Source organism: Rhinatrema bivittatum, chromosome 8, assembly GCF_901001135.1.
Source record: "Rhinatrema bivittatum chromosome 8, aRhiBiv1.1, whole genome shotgun sequence".
In the NCBI taxonomy this organism is placed as follows: Eukaryota; Metazoa; Chordata; class Amphibia; order Gymnophiona; family Rhinatrematidae; genus Rhinatrema; species Rhinatrema bivittatum.
In genome coordinates, this window is record NC_042622.1 from 72844639 (window position 1) to 72868452 (window position 23814).

The following is a 23814-nucleotide window of genomic DNA, read 5'->3' on the forward strand; positions in this document are numbered from 1 at the left end:
TTTCTAGAATCTGCAGAAAATTTAATTTTGGGGCAAAAAAACCCCCATGTGGCAACCTGACTTGTTTTTTGCACTTTTTTTCCCTACTTTTAACGGAAACTTTAATCTGTCCCAGGGCATCATCATGCTTTGAAGACAGCTTTACTCTTAGAATGACAGCAGACTCCTTTCTGGGAGTTCAGTTTTGCATCCTGCTGAATTGTTCACATTAAGTTATCTGATCCTGTTTAATTGCAAGGTCTTCATTTCACACACACACACACACACACCCGCCCTTCTTTTGAGCCAGATCTTTCAAATTGTCTTGTATTTCTAGACAAGGAATCATTTCAAGCTATTGCATCCGCTCAAAGTGGCACTCTCGCAACATCCTATCGTTTGTACAGGTGGCCCACCAGACACTTTTCAGCATTGCCTCCCAGGCCTTCCTGTATTCACAGGGCATAGCATGACTGTACCCATTATGGGTGGCCAGTCAATGGTTTCCTAGAATCTGCTCATCAGACTCGTCAAAGGCTTTCAGACCTAGGCTGGACATTTTGTTCCTCTCAGATTCTGCTCTATAATAAGTAAATCAAATATGTAAGAATATTAATACTTACGGAAATTTCTATCAGTTTATCAAACACAATCTCTCGGGGTTCATGAAATTTAAAAAGGAAGTACTGAAAATAAAATAAGACATTTAATCAAAAGGCAAGGTAGTGACAAAACAGTCCAGTTCTGGCATTTCTCTTTCATAGCACATTAAGAAATCTGTACCCTTATAACTATACAACTAATCTCACATTGTGTTACACCAGATCCCGTGCGATTCTAATGAAATGTTATTCTGCTATATACAAGATCCCACATTGCGATAATAATTCAATGTTACCCAACAAAACTGGATGACACTATAACAAAATATACCAAAAAAACAAGTCAATCCAGAAATTGATGTAATAATTTTACTAGGTAGTCATAGACTAAAGTGAGAGTCAACTTAATATTCACATCATCATAAATTCAGTTATTGAGAGGGCCCTCACTATAGTTGAATTTATAGTGATGTGAATATTAAGTTGACTCTCACTTTAGTCTAAGGCTACATAGTGAGATTATTACATCAGTTTCTGGATTGGCTTGTTTTTAGTATATTTTGTAAATAATTCAATTTCATTCTCAGTATAAATGCTCTTACAAGTATACAATTAATCCTATGTCATATTCTATCTGATTCCACATCATGTTTCATCAGAATCTTGCTAATGATTTAAATAAAAAATAGTAACTGTGTCATTCGCTTGTATACCAGTTCTCACATCAGGTTAATAACTCAGTGTCCTTCACTTTCATACCCAACTCTCCATCTTGTTAATAACTCAGTGCCCTTTAATCTACACTCAATTCCACATTATATTCGTAAGTGAAAGTCCTTCCCCTTTATTCCCAATACCATAAGTTAATAACTCTGTTATGTGTGTAGCAGGGGGCACTCTCGTTGCAAGAAATGATCAAGTTCCATGCGAGAAGCTCTCTTGGTTCATGTACCTGCTTTTTTTAATCTTCTCTGGCTGTGCAGATCCCACAGAGATGGTACTGGTGTACATAATAAAAGTTGATTAATATCTGCTGGCTCTACCTAATATTCTACACCCATTTTCTGGAGACAAGGATGGGATCCTGTTGCTGTAAAATGTGCACGAGTAGCAAGAGTGTGCAGTTCTTGATAGGTGAGTCCAGCACAATCAGCCAGCATTCAGAAAGCAGGGCCGTGCTTAGAAATCAAAGCAATATATTAACCTGCAGGTATTTCCCCTTTTGGTCTTATTCAGGTATTTGATTTGGGATAGCCCATTGCCTGTGACTCTTATGCAGAAAGACTGACATTCTGTATGGAAGAAAGTAAGATTGAGATCCCTGTACAGAAACAAACTGTTCTTCTGACTTTATGCAGGGAAAAAACATATGTCATCATGGTGATCTTACCAGCCTTGCCAAACACTAAAACATATGAGGAGATCACAGCAATGCTAAAGGCCCATTTTTCATCTATAACATCCATCATAATGCAAAGGTTTCCTCTCCACTAGTGAAATCAAAATTGTAATCAGAGCATGGCTACCCATATGGCTAAGCTGCACACAATCGCAGAGCCCTCCAACTTCAACAAATTGTTAAAACAACAATTTGTGATGGTCTAGTCTGCAAGGTCCAGAATGAAAAACTTCAGTGCTATTTCCCTGTGGAGCCTAATCTGATCCTTGCAACAGCACAGGAAAAGGCTTTAGTACCAGAAATGGCACTGCAGCATATGAAAGAAATCTAGGTAACAACCACAATAAATTAAAAAAAGTCATTCAGCACCCAACCCAAGGGGCTGTGCTCCCTAAATCAAGTTTTAGCTGTGGATTTAAAGGGGTAGAGCATCATTTTTATAAAAAGAAATGCCTCATTGAATGAGTTTGCAGATCAAAGCTCAGTGGTGAGAGGCATAAGGGAACAGCAAGGAGCTTGATTCACAAACAAATGTGCTCGACACAGCAATGAGTAACATTGGGAAACTATATCACATCCAGGCTGTACAGAACATGATGTCACATAATTCAAAAGTGTTTATAACAGTCCATACCAATGGCTGCAAATCCAAAATGGAGACTGACTCTGTGTCTGGAGTGTCAGTTATTAGTGAAGACACTCTCAAGGAGTTGTTTCCTACTCACAATCCTCCTGAGTTGCTACCACACAGTGCAGCCTCTGCAACTGCAACAGACAGAATGCTGAGCTTGCTACGGCCCTTCTTAGGGAATGCTGCCACTCATAGTTTCACAGGAAGGAACTAGTTCACATCTTTAGGAATCAGTATCTAAGAGGTCCATGATATCAAGAACATCATGAATGAATTCCCTCAGGTGTTTTCTGAGGCACTGGGAGCTTACAAAGGACCAGCAGTGTGATTTTAACTGGGCTCAGGCGTTACACCCATTCAACTGAAGGCCAAGATGTGCCTTTTACACTACATCTTAAGACTGAGGCAGAGCTCAAGCATCTCATGCTGCAAGGTATGCTAGAAACAGTTACACACACAAAATGGGCTATACTCATTGTACCAGTGCTAAAGTAAAATGGAGATGTGTTGATAGGTAGAGATTATAACTGCACTGATAACAAGGCTCAAAGATCACCCACACCCTTTGCTTGCTGATATCCAACTACTTGCTGAAGGGAAAGTTTGTACAAAATTTGACCTTGCACAAGCCTATCAGCAACTGATTCTGGATGAAGAAGCTACAGATGCCCAGACAATCATTACTCAACAAGGAGCCTTCTAAGTTAAACATCTCCAATTTGGAATCTCTGTCACACCAGACATCTTTTAATATTTCATAGAATCATCGTTGGCTAGAATTCCAAGTGTTGTACCTTATTTTGAAAATGTCTTGGTCTTGGGTGCATCAATGGACAATCTGGACAATTTAGGGAAATTCTATACTAATAGGAGATGTCAGGCATTTAAGTGAAGAAAGATAACTGTGAAATTGGGACTACTGGTGTCGCATTTTTTGGATATTGCATTTATGCTTCAAGAATCCATCCAACAGAAGGCAAAGTAAAGGCAACCCATGATGTCCCTGAACCGAATTCTAAAGATGAGCTGAGTTCTTTTTTAGGAATGCTCAATTTCCATGATATATTTCTTTCCCAAAAGGCAACACTCACTGAACATTTATGCAGTCTTTTCCATAAAAGGGTGTCAAGGAAGTGGACCCACTGACATATAAATGCTTTCCAGAACATTAAAAATCTTCTGGTATCAGACTCTATGCTCATTCATTATGTTGAATAGAGGCCTCTCACAGTCATCTACAATGCCTCATGATATGATGTTGGGGCTGTGCTGAGCCATGCTTTGCCAAATGGCATGGAAGCATCGATTGCCTACTATTCTCAAACCCTGTTGTCATCAGAACAGAATTATGCTCACCTTGACAGCGAGGCACTCACTTTGGTAGCTGGAGTTAAAAAGTTCCATGTATGGTCATGCTTTTGAAATCTGTACTGACCTAAGCCTCTACTGGACATAGTCTCCAAAGACAAGCCAACAATTCTTATCTTGTCACCATGCATTGTTGGAGTATCATATTGAGTACCTATTATTATACATTGGCATACAAACCTGGCAAAGCAATTGCCCATACTGATGCCTTGAACCTCATGTCACTACAAGTACCAGACTTTGTTGTTCCATCTCTGGTTAAAGTTTTAATGCCAGAAACTCTCCCTAATGCTCCCCTGCAGGCTGCCCAGATAACTCAGATGACTGCAAAGGGCCTTGTCCTGGCCTGTGTACCAAACTGAGGTGGAGGGGATAGTCAAGTGGTAAATTGCTTGAGGAGTTAGGATTATTTTCAAGCAGGAAGCATGAACTATCAGTCCATAAAGGATGCCTTCCTTGGGGAAACCCTGGTTTTGTTCCAAGGAGAGTTCAATAGATCATTCTAGTCATGTCATATGCTGCATATCTTGCAGAGTGTAAATGAAGTGGCCAGGATCTAAGTCTGGTGGCCTGGGATAGATGCTGACATAGAAAGGGGTGTCAAGGAGTGTGACACATGCCAGATGTCTGGAAACAACCCATCAAAAGCCCCCATTTTCCTTTGGAAAGTAAATAATAAACCATGGTTAGGAATTCACATTCACTATTTAGATCCATTTCAAGGGAAGAACTTCCTTGTTGTAGTACATTCTTACTTGAGGTGGCTCCAGGTGATGACAGTATCTTCAAAAACATCTATTGCAATAATTATATTGCTTCAACAGCCATTTGCAACTCATGAGCCGAAGTACACACCCAAAAAAAAAACCAAGACCAAAGAAAGTAGCACTTTGGTACAATCAATCTTTGATCGATAAAAAGTGAGCTGTACGTTGCACTGAACGCAGATGTTGTAAAAGAAAGAAAGTCCTCTGACACTGCTGAGGCCTAGAGATCAGCCTTTAATTCATCCAGGAAGGCTTACTACTTCAAACAAATTAATAGCTCGCTTAACAGGCCACACAAGTTGTTTTATTTAGTTCCTCATTTACTAAGCATTTTTTGCATAGACACAAAGTTGTAGAAAAGCCTTAGTAAATCAGGCCCTAAGTAAGGTAACCTCTCTTAGAACAACATATTTTCAGCTTGACTGTCAATCGATTGATTCTCTTTTGAAGACTGTTCATGGGTCTTCTTCTACGTCACCTCTTTAATCAATAATTCAGCCAGATTTTGTATGGCATGATTTTGATTTTACTTATTCTACCGAGGTGGAGAATACCTTAAAAAAAACTTAAGAGGTGTTCCTGTTTCTTAGATCCTTGTCCTATTGGTCTTTTTTTGTTCCAGAAGACTTTTCTTGTTGTTTTAATTACCACTATTAACAGCTCGTTACAGTATAATGTTTTCCCTGATACTTTTAAAAACGCAATTGTGTGCCCCATTTTGAAATGAGGGTCAGTTTCTCTTGACAGCTGCTTCAGTTACAGTTTGATTTCTAATTCGCCTACCTTGGCCAAACTTATTGAGAAAATCGTTTTTTCTCAACGTACACCGTTTCTAGGACAGCATAATATTTTAAGTCAACATCAGTGTGGACTTCAAAGCAGTTATAGTAACGAAACCTATTTGTTTCTGTGTCTGATTTTTTGCTTTGTCAACTAGATAGAAAACTAACGGTTATTGTAATATGTCTGGATATCTCATCTGCATGTTACATGGTCAGCCATGCTTTGTTTCTACAGAAGCTCATGAATTTAGGAATTGGGGGCAAGGTGCTTTGCTGGTTTAGTTCTTTTCTGGCTCAAAGGCAATTTCAGGTAAGATATGCTCAAAATTCTTCCACGTGGCAAGAACTAAAGATTGGTATTCCCTAGGACTTGATTCTTCCTTCCTCTTTCTTTAATATTTATCTTTTCTCACTATGTCCTATTCTTGATCAATTTGCTCCTTATTATAAAATCTATGCTAATAATACTCAGTTTTATTTTTCCAGTCAAGATAGACCTACGATCACTTTATCTAAAATTAATTTCTGTCTGGAGCAGGTCAAAATCTGGATGACTTCTAATGTCTTAGTATTAAATTTTTAAAAAACAGAGACCATGTGGATTTCACGTTAGCCCATTCCTGCCTCTTGTCCCGGCTTACCATTTGCAATCTAACCATTCCTTTTTCTGAGTTAGGTTTTTTATGTTGATGTGTTTATCTGATATTAGTAAAATATTGCATGCAGGGTTTTATAAATTGCTATTGCTATATCATTTAATTTGTTGTCAACAAAGGATTTAAGAATAGTTGTCCACACATTTGTTTTAACTTTTATTGACTACAGTAATGCTTTATTAATAGGTTTGCCAATGTAACTGCTACAAAATGCAGCTGCACAGTTAGTGACCATTAGAAGTCCAAAAATCATGTTTAGCCTATACTTGACAACTACACTGGTTACTGATGGCACAGAGAATAAAATGTAAGATCTTTAATCTCGTGTTTAAGGCAATCAAAGCAGAGGGGACATTTTATTTGTCCAGCTTAGTATCATTATACACCTCCACTCAAACTCTATGTTCACAGAATGAATTGTTACTTAACATTCCCTCTTTTAAACAGTTACTGTTGGCTGAGACTCATGCTAGAGCCTTCTCAATTATTGGTCCCTCACTCTGAAGTGAGGGACCAATAATTGAAGTGAGGGCCTTCAGTAATGCACTAGATTTCTGATGTTAAAGATTTTCAAAAGCAGCTGGAAGATTTTCTGTTTCAAAGAAGCTTTTACTACTGTGATGTAATGTACTATTTTTATTTAATTTTGTTTTTAGCTTTTATTTATTTATTTATTAGTTTTTATATCCCGACAACCTTTGCACATCGTGTCGGTTTACAGATAACTTAAAACTTTTTGGCAGTGTCATTACATAGAACTTTCTGGCAGTGCCATTACATAGAACGGTAAACGATGCAAACAAGAGAAAAAACATGAACAAATGGAAACTGGATAACTATTTACAGGGAACGACGGTTCCTCAACCGGGGGCGGAAGAGGGAAAAGTCGACAGGAGCACATTGTAAAGATAATACAAGAAGCACATTGTGAGGATAATACATCGGGAAAAGTGTTTTGTTTCATCTGTTTGCAGAGACTCCCTAGATCTCCACTAGATGACCCCTGCTCCCTGCCCTTGGATTAGCAAGTAGTAGAGGGGCATAGCATTCCAAACAGCACCTCCCCAGAGACTTGCTGGAGTGGTAAGCTCCTGGTACATAAGGCAGGGTAGGAGAGAATAATGTGTCATCTTGTTGATTTGAAGTTAGGGCGTGAGGAGCTGGGTTGTTTTTTTTTCCACTCTTGAGTTTAAGTTTGGCCTCCTGGCCTTACTTGTGTTTGGGAGAAAGAATTCTTTCAGTACACCTCTGGCCTGTAAGGATATGGCTCCAAGTGGGCATAAATACTATTTTCAGAAGTTTTGGAACTTTTGATTGTGACCTCAGGTAAAGACCAGATCCCTCTTGGAGTAGGAACATGCCCCATATCTGGAGGCCAGGAACAAGAAGATATGCTGTACCCTCTCACTGCCAGTAAATGAACAACTTTAGAGTTGTGGTAATGTTTTTTCCCTTATGTTTTGTGAGGAAGTTTTTTCACCACTCTTCCTCACACTGAAGCTGGGTCATAGCAGCACTGCTTGTTTCCAGCAAAAGACCTTTTCCCTAGAGAGGTGTTTAGGAACAGTCTAAGAACGAGGTGAAAGAGAAAAGAGCCAAGATCTTTGGAGACCCACCAATAGTATCTCCACCCTTGGAACACAAGACACAGGCTGGATTTTGATGACCTGAATTCTTGTGGATCTCAGGTACGAAGTTTCTGGGCAGAAGGGGATCCTAGTCACACCTTGGGTTACCATGCCCACCAGGGACACTTATCCAGCTACTCCAATGATGGATAAGCCCTGTCCCAGGAGTATGTAGCAGGAACACCTACACAGAGAGGAAAGAGGAGTCTAGTGAGGAAAAGAACCCAGTTCTAACACAGATGTAATTTGGAACAATACTTTCAAAGAAATTGGACTTTATTTGAATTGAATAAATCACAGTAAACTTTATTTCTGGAACATTCATATCTATAACCTGTCTATTCCTGCAACACCATCGCAGTGAAACGTGTAGTAACACACTAAGGAAGGGGATTCCACTTACATGTCCTGGGCCTAGAAGGACATCCTTCCCCCAGAGACAAAGACCCACACCTCAAAGCAAAAGGACTAATGACTCCAGAATTAAAACTTAGCCCTCAGTTGAGTGTGACCCTTGCATCATTTAGTAATCACCCTGAATTGGGGTTTCATGTTGTTTTACTTAGGTATTGTTAGTGTTTATTATGTTTTATTATATGTTCTATGTTTTATTGTTTACCACTTAGCTCGATTATTTTGTTACAGGTGGTTTCTAAATATTAATTAATTTATTTATTTATTTAATGTCTAACACTGAGTCTGTTTTCATATCTAAAGACGTCAAAAACTTTGCGCAAAGAAACTTCATTAGGGCTGTCACCACTGCACATGGCTAACCTCAGGCAAATGGCCTGGCAGAGCAAATGATTCAGTCAACAAGAAGTATTAAAGAGAATCACTGAAGCACATTGGCCTACTAGGCTTGTCAGATTTCTCATCTCACAACAAGTCATGTTTTGTCCAATTACAGAGGCCATTCTGGCAGTATTGCTTATGGGACATCACCTGAAGACATGCTTAGACTTCCTCAAACCTGACCTCATTGCAGAATTACAACTCAAGCAAGAACAAGAGCTAGATTCCTCCCTGGATTCATCTACCTTGTACTCATTTATACTACAAGATCCTATGTTAGCTAGATTTTATGGGGCTGGACCAAAGTGGGTCCTTATCACTGAGATAATTGGACCTCTATCATGCAAGGTCCAGAAAACTTATGGACAGATCTGGTGTCGCTATATTGATTAACTGAAAGGCTACTTGTCCTCAAACATTAGAATGCCTCATGAAACTATGGAAATTCCAAATATTGAGTACACCATTATCCCATAGGAAGTGATTCCACCCTGAGCTCTGGATGCACTCACTCTGTCAGAGCCACCATTGTATGAGGATGATGCTCTTTGTTCATCAAGGTCTGAGGCTGACATACAGCCTTTACACCCACCAGTTAAGTATGTGGGCCTGCTGAGACCTTGGTACAATTGAAGGCAGCCCCTGGGACTGGATGATTATGTCACCTGGGGGAAGGGGTGTGATATATGCAGCAGAGGACACTCTAGGTGTATGGAATGATCAGGTTCTGTGCTAGACACTCCCTTGGTTCTTGTTAATGTCTTTTATCTTCTCTGGCTATGCAGCTCTCATCTAGGTGGAAGGTGATAAGCATAATAAAAGTTGGTTAATATGTACTGAATCCATCTAATATTCTACAAATCCTTCATCCTGCTACTTGTACATTTAATCTCACATCATTTTTATATCTCAATATCTTTCCTCTTTAAAACCAATCTTATATCATGTAAATAACTCCATTACCTTCACCTTTTCCACCCTATCCTATTAAGGCCAAGTCACAACCTTGTGCGATTCTTCCTTATTTTGTTAGTTTCCTGACCTAGACTGGGCTTCCCTTTTCCTGGTGCTCTTTCACTCAAGGATTTTTCCAAGTGCAAATTAAAATTGCAACTCATCCCATCCCACAATATATTATTTCTATGGCCCATTTCCTCCCTCATTGCTCTCTCACGTTTAACAGCTTTCAGGTTGACCAACTGTCACATACATAATTATAAAACATAAAATTGATTGCTTTTTGAATATATGTGAGCAGCCATGTACCTTATTATAATATATAATTGATTTATTTTTAGAAGACAATGTGTTCATACACCACATACGAGATTATAACAGAAATAATTGGTTTATTTTTGGAAGACAATGTGTTCATGTGCCATATACATGATTATAACAGATATAATTGGTTTATTTTTGGAGGATAATGTGTTCATGTATCTTATTAAATAGGGACAGCTGGATGATTTTTGGATGGCTGAGTACCTCCCTATAGTTGATTATAATGTGGGTCACCTGATTGATCTTTCTGTCGTCATACGCTATCAGGTACTTGATTTTAGTAGGGACATTTGGTTGATAACTGGGTACCCATATGCTGTCACCTGATTATAATAGGGATAGCTGCTTAATAATTGACTCTCCTTTAGCTGCCATATATCTGATTGAGTTTTGAGTGGTTGCTAATCCCTTGTATGTAATTTCAGTAAGGACAGCGGAATGATTTTAGCATGGCCATATGTTGTCATGTACCTGATTATAGAAGGGACAGTTGGTTGATTTTTGGGTAGTTGTGTGCTTCTTCTCCTCTCCCACTTTCACATGCACAACAGGATCAATGTTAACTCCCACCAGCTTCTGAGCTTGGATGATGGTCACTTCTATCTGCGCAGACATGGATAAAATACACGTTTATGATCTGTCTTTTCACCTTATATCAAACACTCATTGAGGAACATTTTCAAAGGGATATAGCCAGTTAACTAAGTGAAATTTCTGCTTGTACGACCACAGGCCCACTCCTGCCCTGCCTCCAGCGCCAACCATTTTCTCTATGGGGAAAAGTAAGCTCATTGTCAGCAGCACGCATACATTTCCCCACTGAGGGCCCAGGGTAATTTTCAGCAGGGGGGGGGGGGGGTTCCATGGGTGAACACCCATTAGCCAAGGAAATCCCTTTGAACACTGCAATTTTCAAATAGTCCATGTAGTTCCAAAGTACACAAGCACTTTTCACAGGTACATTATGCTAATTTTTAATAAGAAATTACCCACATACTTTGCATCTGCTACTTTGTGCAGGTGGCCAAGCTCATGTGAACTCTGGAAAAATGCCACATGTGCATGCTGTTTGACTCCCCTGACCTAAGCGCAATCAGGGGAAAGCCTCTTTCAACTGTAAACAGAAGGCATGGGGGTTGCCTGCATGGAGCAGCAGTTACAACCCTGAACACCTTGCCAGAAAGACTGGATGGGGTCATTTTGGTCTTTATCTGCCATCATTTACCGTGTTTCTCCTGCAGCTAAAAGTGTGCATGTTGTCTAAGCACATGTGTACTTTTAGCTGGACAGAGGATGGCAGTTTTCAGACAGGACAATTTAAGCACAATGATCTCTTTTAATACAGCTAGATTGCTGTGAAAATTTCCTGCCCTTTTCCTAGTTAGGCAGGTCATTATATTTTAATGTTTTCTTTTTGTCACTGCTGCCTCAGCATGATGTGGGATCACAGCTTTGACTTGGTGAACTGTGCTTAGTGGTTGTAGCCCACTGGTGGGGTTTTGCCCCCCCATCTCGTCTCTTAAAAAATTACTTTCTTTCATTTTGCATCAATAATTTTCTGGACCTTGGTCAAAAAGCAAGCCAGAAGCTTCTCAATGTACTCAGAGTTATCCCAAAAGATGTTCCTTGTTGATCATCACAAGGAATGCTGCAAGTGTTTGAGTGGAGGCCACAATGTCTTGGCGTGCAATCTCTGGGCTGGGATGAACCCCGGTCAAGGTTTTCTTTGATGTATTCCAACATTGCTTTGGTTTCTGGGATGGATAACAGATATACCCTGCCTTAAGGTGGTTCAGTGTTGGGTAATAGGTTGATGGCACAATCATAGACACAGTGAGCAGGTAGCATTTCTACTTCCTTCTTTGAAAAACATCAGTGTAGTTTGCAGTCCTACTAGGGTTGTCACCAGGGGCAAATGAGGAAGCGAATCAATATATTTATTTATAAAATTTTTTATTTATAAATTTTTTTATATACCGCCGCTCATCAAAGATATGCCTGCAATACCGACGTGATGAGTTGTGGTAATGGGGGCTCCAGCTGATCAATTGTAACGAAGCCCAGTAGAAGTGTGGAGAGTGGAGCTGCAACCAAGGTAGGCCCAACACAATGGGTGTAGCGCCCTGTTGATAATATGAAATACAATGCTCTGAATGTGTAGCAGGCCGGTGCGAAGGCGCAAGGGGGCTGTAAGTAGAGTGATCCGGCCAAGGAGTGGGTGCCAATGAATTGAGGAGATGACTAATGGGGTCTTCCTCGTAACCACAGGAAGCTGCAAGTGATCGACAAGGGCCTTCATTATGAAGTCTCCCCCCCACCCTAGCATCAAAGTCTATTAAGGCCTGGGTAGGGAACTCTTGGTCATTCACAGAGATGGGGAGCAGGGGTTGTGAAGCCTAGGATTACCGCCCCACTAGATCCTAGGCTGGTTAGTTTCCCAGCTTCAGTGGGCAATGTGTCAGCTGATGCCCAGACCCGCCACAGTAGAAGCATAGGCCTTGCTGGCATTGGCGGTCTTTCTTCGGGGGAGAGACGCCCTGGCCAAGCTGCATAGGTTACTCCAGATGGGCCTGGGCTGCAACTGCTGTGGAAACGGGAGAAAAAGGGCACTGGAATCGAGGAGCTAGTGTGATGGGTCTGCGTGGGCAGAGCTCCCGAGCCCATTGCTGGAGGCGATGGTCTATTCTTCCAGCTAAGCCAATAAGATCATCCAGAGATTCAGGGAGCTTACAGGCAGCCAGTTCATCCTTGATCCGTGAAGACAACTCCTCCAAAAATATACTATGGAGGCTGTCCTCACCCCAGCTTAGCTCCGTTGCCATGATCCAAAATTCTATGGCATAGTCCATGAGCATCCAGGAGCCTTGGCGTAGGTGTAGGAGATCCGAACCCACTGTGGCCAACTGGCCGGGTTCATCGAAGACAAGCTTGAAAGCTTTGACAATTGTTGACGGTCCTGGAGGAGAGGATCTGTCCACCCCCATAATGGGGAGGTCCAGGCCTAGGCCTTACCGTCCAGAAGAGGAAGCACAAATGTTGTCTTGACGGAGTCATTGGGAAACAGTGCCGACTGGAGAGCAAAGTGCATGAAACATTGGTTCAGGAATCCTTGCACTTATTCTGCTCCCCCACGTACCAAGGAGGGGTCAGTATCCGCAGAGTGGGAGCCAAGGACTCCGCTGGCAGTGAAGCAGCTATTGGAGGAGGTAAGGGAGCAGTTGAAGCGACTGTTGCATCTAGATGGGGGCTGAACTGCTCCATTGATGCCGCCATCAGTTCCAGGAACTGTTGTTGCTGAAGAATCTTCTGTTTTAGGCCAGAGATGGCCTGGAGGCCTGAGGCATCCGCTGGGTCCATGGCTTCAGCAATCTGTTGCGGAAGTGGACCCTTGGGCCGAGGGAGGAGCCCTGCAGGTCCCCACTGTCGGCAGAGCTGACTAGAGCAGAGGCTCAACTGGAACTTCATCAATACCAGCCCTCATTCCCCTTAGGTTGAGCCCTTGGGTGCTGGTGCCGGCTAGACTTAGGCGCAGACCTCTGGGAAGGTGAAGATCCATTGAGACAAGGATGTGACATGCCAGCACCGGGTGAGCAAGTGGAATCAGGTTCAAGCTGAGGTCTAGGCAAGCAGCATTCAAGTGATATTGAGGTTCAGGCAGTGGCCTAGGCAGGCGGAGTAGGGGGCATTGGAGGGGCGACTAGGGAAGCCTTAAATACCCTGGTGGCTGTGATGTCATCTGTAAGCACCCCAGCAAGATTCTCGCCGCTGGCCCTTTCAATACCAGGAGATCAACATACGCGCACGCCCTAAGGGGAGCAGAGTCCCATGGTCTTGGCATCCTGCCGCACAGGAGGAGTGCTGCATGGCTTCCCGCCATGACTGGGAGAGGCAGGTTGACATTGGGTAATCCCCATGGGAGTCCAGAGGGTGGCTATGTCTCACCAGGGAGACTGGCCCCGAGATCGGGAAGTGGCAATGACAGGCCCAGGCTGGATGTAAGCCCGGTGGGCCATGGGATGGGCCCATGGTTCGTTGAGCACAATGCTCATGAACTATTTTTTAATTTTCTTAGAGTATGCATATGTAGGCGACACTTACGAATGAAGGACCCAACTTTCTTAAGGCTTTAATCATTAAAGATAAGACTTTAAATTGCAATTGCCTTTAAATTGGTAACCAGTTTAACTTTTACAGTGCAGGACTAAGGTTTAATGATAAACATGCTGCTGCTTTTTGAATTTGCTGAAGCTGTATTAAGTTCTTTTGAGGCAATCCTATAACCAGAGCATTAATAATTGAGTCTTCATATGATAATGCACCAGTCATTGTAGCTATGTCCTTTTCTCCTGCTGAAATCTGTGGCAAGAAACTAAGTTCCATGTCAATGATGAGTCGACCCCTTGTATAATGTACTTCTGGTTCAGTATCAATGCCTCTCCCTCTAAAGTTAGTGATGGGCAATAAGGTAAATGTATTTATTTATATTTGTTTGTCATGTTTTCTTAGAAAAACTGAAGGCAATTTACATAACTCAAACAAATTATAATAAATAAACAATTGAAAACAATCATAACATCCATAGATGAATCTAAAACAGCTGCTTCCCCCATCTCAATATACCATCCCCATTAGCTCTCTTACATTATATTAATTTCAATCCCACAATCCACTAAATAAAAATCAATCACATAATTCTATTATACAAAATTCATTGCACAGCACTCCCAAAATCCTAATTCTCTACTTGCTGACTAACCCCTGATAATTCATATGGCAGCATCCCTAAATGATTGTATTATTAATACATACCTATGTTGTTTCTAACTGTAACAGTGATTTTGTTTTCATTTCATTTGTTAATTACCTGGAAGTTTTGTGGTTTGGGAGCTGCAGAAAAATCCAATTTTGTTGGAAATTTAGCTCGGCTAGAAACAGAAACAAATTTATTAAACATTTTTTTTTTTATAATCTTCTGGAGAAAGTACTGCAAACTGTGAACATGATCTCCATAATCACCCTCAATTATGTTACCAAGGATAATGGTCACAGAAAGCATCCATATCATCAGCTTGATTCAAACTTCTCAAACTGAAGTGAATTGGGCCTGGTAATGGGAGGATCATCTCCCATAGCCAAAAGAATTTCAAATCTACCACAATCAGCATGTGAACTCACTTATGTGACTCAGAGGCAGTTCTTTTTAAAGGGGGCATGGCCACCAATGAAAGGATTTTCCACATAGAATGGAAGATCAGCAAATAAGCTGTAGGTGACACATTTTTATTGGACTAATTTAACACATTTGTGGCTAGCTTTCAAGAGCAATGGCCCCTTTCTCAGTTTAATACAGAATGGAGACAAGAAGTTGTCTGAACATAAATGCATGTTACAATTTGAGACAATTCCTCCCCCTGTCTCCCATGCCAAAATGATCCCCTCTTATGACATCACCCTCAGCTCTATGTTGCAGTGCAGGCCCCGTGACCGAAGCAGCAGCAAGCAGAGCCAGGAAATTCAGCGCGGGGCCTCGTGCCAACCTCATACACTCGCCAACTCTGTGGCACCCCGCCCTCTTCTCCCACAGGGGTTTCTTGTTACTATGGAAACCCATGCAAAGGGAGGGATGTCGCAGGGCTGGTGAGCACGAAAGGGTTGCAGGAGGCTCCGCGCTGAATTTCTTGGCTCTGCTTGCTGCTATTACTGTTATGGAGCTGGCACCACAACCTAGAGGTGAGGGGGAATGCCATAAGAGGCAGCAGGCCTGGATTTAGGCATGCATTAGCAATGACAACAGCCCAGCACCTATAAAAACGTGTCACTGGCAGCAGTTGTCTACATTGCCTATGCCTAAATCCGGGCCTGGAAAGTACCTACTGACTTTGCAGCTACACAGGTTATCTGACAATTGCCCCCTACATAAACTACCAACACCCGTCATGGCTCTAACAGTATGGGCCTTACAATAGCCTTCTAAGATCAAACCTGCCAGGACATGGCAGTTGGGGATGTAATCTGCATCCAATGATGTAGTTTATTACAGCAAGACCAGGCTTGTCAGATCAAAAATAACTATAAGTTGAGTGAACTTTCTATGGACTTGACTCTGCTCCAGATAGAAGGCAACAGCTCTTGAAATTCAATGAGTAGAGGGTCCTTATGGTGACATGACCTAGGGAAGAAAGTTGGAAGGATGACTGGCTGACTGAAGTGGAATTCCAACATCACTTTGGGCAGGAACTTGGGATGAGTGTAGAGCACCACTCTTTTGTGAAGAAACTTAGGGGTAGATTTTAAAAGGTTGCGCACGTGTCCATGTGCGCACACTACCCGGTGCGTGCACATGGACACCTGATTATTTTATAACATGCGCACGCGGGTGAGCGCATGTTATAAAATTGGAGGTTGGCACATGCAAGGGGGTGAACAGTTGTGCAACTTGCATGTGCCGACGCCTGTGACCTTCCCCCCTTCCCTCCCAGGCCGCTCCAATTTTGAAGCGGCCTTGGAGGGAACTTCCCAACCCCCTAACCTAACTTCCCTTCCCCTTCCCCTAACCCTCCCGCCCCCTAGCCCTCAACTAGGACCCCCCCCCGACCTTTGTTACCTGTTATGCCTGCCTCCGGGCAGGTGCAGGTGGCGCGCACCGGCAGCCTGCCAGCATGCGATCCCCCGGCAAAGCGACAAATGGCCGCTGTGCCGGGAGCCTCTGATCCTCTCCTGCCTCCGGACCACCCCGCCCCTTTTTCGAAGCCCCGGGACATACGCGTGTCCCGGGGCTTTACATGCGTCGCTGGGCCTTTCTAAAATAGGCCCGGCGCGCGTAACCCCATATTCAGGTACTGTATTTCCCTGTCCCCAGAGGTAATGGAGAGTAAAGTGACTTGCCCAAGGTCACAAGCAGTGGGATTTGAACCTTGGTTTTCCTGGTTTGTAGCCCACTGCTCTAACTAATAGATGTCATGGTTGCCGGCTTGCAGGACACTCCTGTGAGCTGCCTTACTCACCTCCATCGCCATTGCGAAGCCAGAGCAGCATGGATGCTGTCTCCCTCACCTACCACTGCTCAACACGTTATGGATGCCATCAGCTTCTCACTCCAGCTGTCTTCCCCTAGGCATGCACGAACGCAACGCCTGGATTCTTAAAGGGGCCATGACAGGAAAATCCCCATAATGCCCTTAGATGACATCACCAAAATCTCCCTACAAAAGGTTCCTTCAGAGAAGCCACTGACACCTCAACAACAGGACCCCTCGTGTGCCTTGTGTCCCAGTGTGTGTTGCTAGTTCATCTCTTTTTCTTGTCTTAGCCTCGTCCTTGCTTCATCTATGCCCTACCCTTGCCTTGCCTTGTTCATGCCTTGTCTTGTCTGTGTTGTTCTTTCTTCCCTTTTCCCCTTGGCTTGACTTCCTGGTTCTGACCCCAGCTTGGATTCTGACCTTGATTTGTCTGCTGCCTGTCCTGACCACTGACTTGCTTCTCATTTCTACTGTCTACTGCCTGCCCCAACCCTTTGCCTGTACTTGGACTCTCCATTCTCCTGGATAGTTCTAGGGACCCACCTAAGACCTGCTGGCTGCCAGAACCCAAAGGCTCAACCTGCATGTGAGGCAGCAGGTATAGGCAAAGTTCCAGCTGGTCACACCCAAGGGCTTCTCCACTAGCTGTTGATGCGATGTAGTTGGGTTTACCCACTAGGTAGTGCCAACTGCACCACAACACTAAGGGTCCACTCTCCCAATCAGAGTTACACTAGGCTACTCCTCCTCTCCAACCAGTTTCTAAAGTAAGGGAAACCCCCAGTATCTGAAAGGGCTGGGTTTCATTTCTTTTTGCCTTTGCTCAAAGTCAAAGCAAGGGTGTCGAGAGTGAAGGGTTTTGAGATTTTTGGTCTTTCCAGCAATAGTTGTTGGATCTATTTGATTCTAAAAGCTAGTTTTGGAAGAAGGGTTTGATCACTTTTCTCCAGTTTTGCATGCTGGAACTACAACAGGACTATCCTATCCTCTAAGGAGAAGGAATATTGGAAATGGATGCTGGTGCAGTGGAGGGAACACCACCAAGGAAGAATGATATGAACAAGGAGACCATGGTTTTTCTGACATTGATTTTCTTAATGCTGTCTCATTTATTTTCCATTCTTGCATGGATTTTAATTTTTAAACTCAAATAAATTTTTGTTGAACACCAATATCAGACTCTGGGAATCTTTCTTAGCACAGACCAGCAGAATAGTGAGTGAAATGTTTGTCAAATTTGTTTACTTTTTTGGGGTAACATTTGGTTTGCGACTCATCCAGAGAACCTCCCTGCTTAGTAAAGGGACCTAGTGAATTGTGATCAAAATGCAAAGGACCATGGACATGACTCTGCCAAGGGTCCAGGAGGTAAAACCTTCCCTCACTGGATGGCATTGTAGCTCCCCGAATGCCGCCAAACAGCCAAATGGAGGTACCACTACACAACCTTGATGATCAGGTACTCACGCTGGATTAGAACCACTGTGATGTCCTATGACACAGCAGCACATTTCATTGGCGGCTTCAGCTGAAAAAAGTCCCACATAAATCTGAAAACTCCCCTGATATCCCATGCACCTCAGGACCACCGTCTAAAATGGCTGCGGTTCCTGCACTACAGTGCTTGTCTTAGCCGCTTGCAGTTTCCTTCCCACTGACTTCTTTCTCTCTGCTGCAGCATTATCAGCCTCGAGCTGCATTCCCTCACACTGATGCAGGGCCCACACAGACCCAGAGTGGAACTTTGCGCACTTGTCCTGCAAGATTTGCAGCATTTCCCATGCTCAACGGTAGCTGCTATTGTGGGCCTCATGCGGTCTCACTTCCAATACACAGAATCCCTATGTGCCCAGCACTCCCAGCACTTCAAATACACAGAGCATATGAACATAAGAATTACCATGCTGAGTCAGACCAAGATCCATTGAGCTCAGCATCCTGTCTCCGGCAGTGGCCAATCCATGTCACAAGTACCAGGTAGATCCATAAAGTAGATCTAATTCCTGTTACTGATTCCCAGGGATCTTTAGTTGCCCTGGCTAGTAATGTGTTATGGACTTTTCCTCTAGGAACTTGTCCAAACCTCTTTTAAACCTCACTATGCTAGTCACCTTGACCATGACCTCTGGCAACAGATTCCATGGATTGATAGTGCACTGAGTGAAAGATTTCTTTCTACAATTTATTTTGAATCCGCTGGTTTTTAGTTTCATGGAGTGTTTTAGTATTATTTGAAAAGGTAAATAACCATCCTTCATTTATCTGTTCCACCCCACTCATGATTTTATAAACTTCTGTCATGTCCCCTTCCAGCACGGCACTCACATCACTTCAAATGTACAGGTTCCCTATGTGCCTGACATTCACAGACTTCAGATGCACAGGATCCCTATGCACCCAGCACTCACAGCACCTCAGAGACACAAGATTCCTATGCGCCCGGCACTCACAGCACCTCAGATGTACAGGATCCCAGTGCTAGTGCTCCCTCTTCCAGCAGCACTTCAGTCATAAGCTTTACCTTTTTACGGGAGAGAAGTTAATTCCAGAAACCTCGATCTCAGACACATCATAGTCATCATAATCATCTTCCACATTGACGTCTGAGCCTTTAACCAGCTGCCGGCCTAGGATGGCAGCTTTCTTATCCAAGTCATTTGCTCTCTTTATCTCATCATAGCTACAAAAAAAAATATTTTTTTTTACCGTTCTTTTTCTTAACCCTGCATATGTGATCATCCTTTCCATATGGTTAAGGTGACCAAATACTTCCATATAAGGGGAACAAGCTGAGCCAGCCCTAGTTTTACCCCATTGCATACATACAGATGTAGTTCTGATTTCCCTATTGAGTTTCAAAGAAAAAACATAATTACATGGAGGTACAATTAGGACTAGTTCAGTCTGTCCCTTTTGACATGAAGCAATATGATCACCCTACCTATAACCTTGCATGGTGTAAGCATTTCCTCTCTATAAATCTACAGGGTGTGACCATCTCTTCCTACTTACCCTGCATGGTGCAACAATCTCCTCCCAATCACACTTGCAGAATGTGATCAAATCGTCCATATAATCCCCCATGATATGACCATCTCTTCCCTATAAGCGCTACAGGTGTAACTATTGCTTCCCAATAAGCATGCAGAGTTTAACTACTTCCCTTTATAACCATGTATAGCATGAATGTTCCTTCTTATATAAAGAAAGGAAATTTCCCGGTAAACTTCAATAAAATTGTAGAAATATAAATTTGTGGGATCATTGTAAGAGCAACCAAATAATGAAATAAGGCTGAATTATTCACTTAAGGTCCATTAATAATATAATTTTTTTTTTTAATATTTTGTAATCCAATGCATTTAAAAGAAAACCGCAGCATGACACATCTTGTGTAGAACTTAAAGATTCCCAAAATCAACAAAAAAAAGTACTCTCTCAATCCTTGAACATCACCCCAACACAGAGCTGTGTTTCATCATAGACTGCATCAGGGGGCACTGCACTTTTGTTGATAGTTCTACCACGACAAACAATCATCAAAGGTCCAAAGAGCTATCTTATGGACAAATTTCTACAATTTTAATGAAATTTACTGGCAAATTTTCTCTCTTTATATTGGACAAGCCGTAAAGCCCGTTAAAACGGGCTACATCCCTCTGTCTCTCACCTCCCCCTCATTCTCTCTCCCCTCACTCTTCACCACCCCCCTCCCCCACCCACTCCTCTCCACCCTCCCTCTCCTCTCACTCAGTCCCCCCTCTCCCTCACTCCCTCCCACTCAGTCCCCCCTCTCCCTCCCTCCCACTCAGTCCCCCCTCTCCCTCCCTCCCACTCACTCAGTCCCCCTCTCCCTCCCTCCCTCCCACTCACTCAGTCCCCCTCTCCCTCCCACTCAGTCCCCCTCTCCCTCCCTCCCTTCACCCACCTCCATTTCCTCCCGGCGCCGTAAGCGCGACTTCCCGCAACCCTCACCCGGCTCCATTAACTCCTCCCGCTCCTGCCGGCAGATCTCGGGGGGGGTCACTCCCGCGCGCGCGGCAGTGACCCCCCCGAGATCTGCCGGCAGATCTGGGGAGGAGAAGTAGCGGCGCCGCTGCTTCTCCTCCCGCTCCTGCGGCCCCACCGCCATTTTTTTTTTTCTGATCGACATCCTTGCCCGCACATGCGCAGTAGAGCTGCGCTCTACTGCGCATTTGCGGGCCGTCGGTCACAGGCCATTTATAAGGTAGATACCATTTTCCCGGGTTACCAATTTCTTTGGGCTCTTGTATGTGATTTGTGACTGTTTCTTCTCCATAAATATGCAGTATGTACACATAACCACTTCACAGCTTTCATCCTGAGAGTTGCCATCATCCCTTCCCCATAATTCTATGATGTGTGTCTGTTCCTCCCTGTATTAATATTGCCAGGTGTGATATTTCTAAAACTATGACCCTTTGCTTGTGGCCATCTTTGGAGGTATCATCCTAAATGCAATTTGCGTTCATCTCAGAGGGCTCTTTTAAAGATGCCAGCAAGGACAGAAGTAAGTAGCAATTTCATAAAAGGATGTTTTCTGTTGCTGGCCCGGAGTCGTGGGATTCCTCTCCGCTGGACATTAGATTGTAAATGAACTATCTATCGTTTCGAAAAAAAAAACCAAAACGGAAAACATGGCTATTTCCATCTGGCTAGTATGGTTGGAGGGGTGTTTGGAACTTGCTATGGGGTGCTGGAAGGTGAGAATAATGATGTTAGAATGAAATAAGCTGTTGGTCAGTAGGGATGGTATTGAGGGTGCTGGTTACTGGGGAGGGAAGGATGGCAGATATATGGAAGGTTGGGTTGTTTTAATGTTATTAATTATGTTTTTATTATGTATTTTTATTTAATGTGTTAAACTTTGTACACCGTCTTGGGCAGGTTTTTCTTGGGAAGAGGGTACATAAATACGAAATGAAATGAAATATTAATGCGCCACTGCTGTGGAGGCTTTATTTGGAAAGTTGAGCAGAAAACACTTTTTCCGTATTTCAAATGTATGAAGCAGTTAAGTGTGAAGGAGGCACAAGCAAAACAGAAATCTGCATGTGCTGGGCACTCTGAGGTTGGGATAATGACAGTGAGGTGAGCATGGACTATAGCCATCCACCAGCAGGAGGCAAGAGATGACTCTCTAAAACTGGAATTTGTAGTAACTTTTTAAAGTCTCAGAGATAAAGAAGAGTACTAGTAAAATGTTACATTGATACCAGCTGAGGTATCCTGCTTTTGTGTTTACTCTCCAAAGACTGCTTCATCCACACATGGCACAGCAGCATTTTCTTTTCAGCCAGTCTTCTATTTTATTAATTCTGTTTGCTTGTTAGGGTATAATTTTTTTTTATTTTTGTACAGTGCCGTGCACAGCAGCATTTTAATTAAACACTGTCCTTCATACACAGAGCTCTGTGTGATAAACTCCAATCTACAACAGAAAAATGTATGAAACTCAGAAAGGCCAGGGGGGATCCAAGATGGCGATCTAGTAATGCATGCTGAGGCGTCCTTTTTCTTTTGCTCCTGTGTGGGTAAAAATATTCCTCATTCCAGCCGCAAATGGAGGGCTAGGGAGAAGGAGGTTTCGGAAGCCTCCTCTGATGGCCCCCCCATTCGGACCAATGGGCACCCTTGTGCAAAGAGGAAGCGCTCGGCCAGGATGGCGGTCACAGGAAGGGAACCGTGAGGAAGAAATGCCCAGCCCCCCTCCAAGACTCAATAGCATCTCTCTCGCCAGGCGCTCTATTTTTGTAATATCTTTTCTTTTCTTTTCAAGAATTTCTTGAATGTATTTAAAAAAAATACAATAAATAAAAATGTTTTTAAAAAGAAAGAAAATGTATGAAACTTACTCTGCATCTTCAAATCCAGCGTTTCGGATAATAAAGGCAGAGCTACAAAAAAAAATGTTAGAAATGAGAAACATTGCCCATTTGCATAATAAACCAGAATCTAAAATATTACAGCAAAAATTTATTTTTTATTTATTTAAACGGTTTTATATACCGACAACCGTTTGCACATTCTGTCGGTTTACATGTAACTTACAACCAATGTATATATAGGCATTGCCTTTACAATGAACAGAAAACAATAGAACGCAGTAACAGAGCAAAAACTAGATAAATTAGAAAGGAGGGATTCAACTAGGAGTGACATAGGTGGGGGCAGGGAAGGAGTAAAACAATGACACAAAGGGAAAGGTTATGTACAGAGTTTAGCGAAACATACCAAAAATCTTGCCCCTGACCATTCAAACATTACCTCTGTCCCACCCATTCCAGAACATTCTTGCACTCTCCCAGCACATCCCCCCCACACACACTAACTTCTCCCAGTTACTCCTGTACTATCCTACCCCACACTCACTGTCCACAGCCACTTCGACACTGTTTCAGCCACTACTACCACCCAACTTGGCTCTCTCTCTCTCACACACACACACATACACACACACACTCATTGCCCCCAGCTACTCCTGCATAGATACAGCCACCACTCTTTCCCCGACTCAAACACACACACACACAAACTGCTCCCAGCTATTCCTGTGCTGTCTCGGCTACTTCTTCCAACCGTAGAGCTGCCACATTACCCAGTTCCAGGAGGAAGACTTTTTGGCCAATCCTGGTTCTGAACTTATTATATTCCAAAGCAAAGTGACATTTATAGTTCCTTCTTCTGCCCAGTGAAATCAGTGCTGCAGGTCCAATAATGCATCAGGATAGAGTTGTCAGCATTGATGGATTTACAATTTTGCCATCCCAAGGCTCTAGTGGTTCTGCTGCCCCCTACCTTTCAACCCCCACCACCCCACAAATAAGAACATAAGAAATTGCCATGCTGGGTCAGACCAAGGGTCCATCAAGCCCAGCATCCTGTT

The 23814-nt window shown here is 43.0% G+C and overlaps 1 protein-coding gene across 1 annotated transcript in view; it reads right to left on the reverse strand.

Moving 5' to 3' along the window:
• LOC115097189 (fer-1-like protein 4) overlaps positions 1–23814 on the reverse strand; it is a 359866-nt gene that overhangs the window by 222748 nt on the left and 113304 nt on the right. Inside the window, exons 6-10 of the mRNA XM_029612774.1 lie at positions 22784–22825; positions 19429–19587; positions 14753–14813; positions 10360–10491; positions 603–665 (exon numbers count right to left, since the gene is read on the reverse strand). Of these exons, the coding sequence (XP_029468634.1) occupies positions 603–665; positions 10360–10491; positions 14753–14813; positions 19429–19587; positions 22784–22825 (457 nt within the window). The remainder of the gene's footprint in view (positions 1–602; positions 666–10359; positions 10492–14752; positions 14814–19428; positions 19588–22783; positions 22826–23814) is intronic.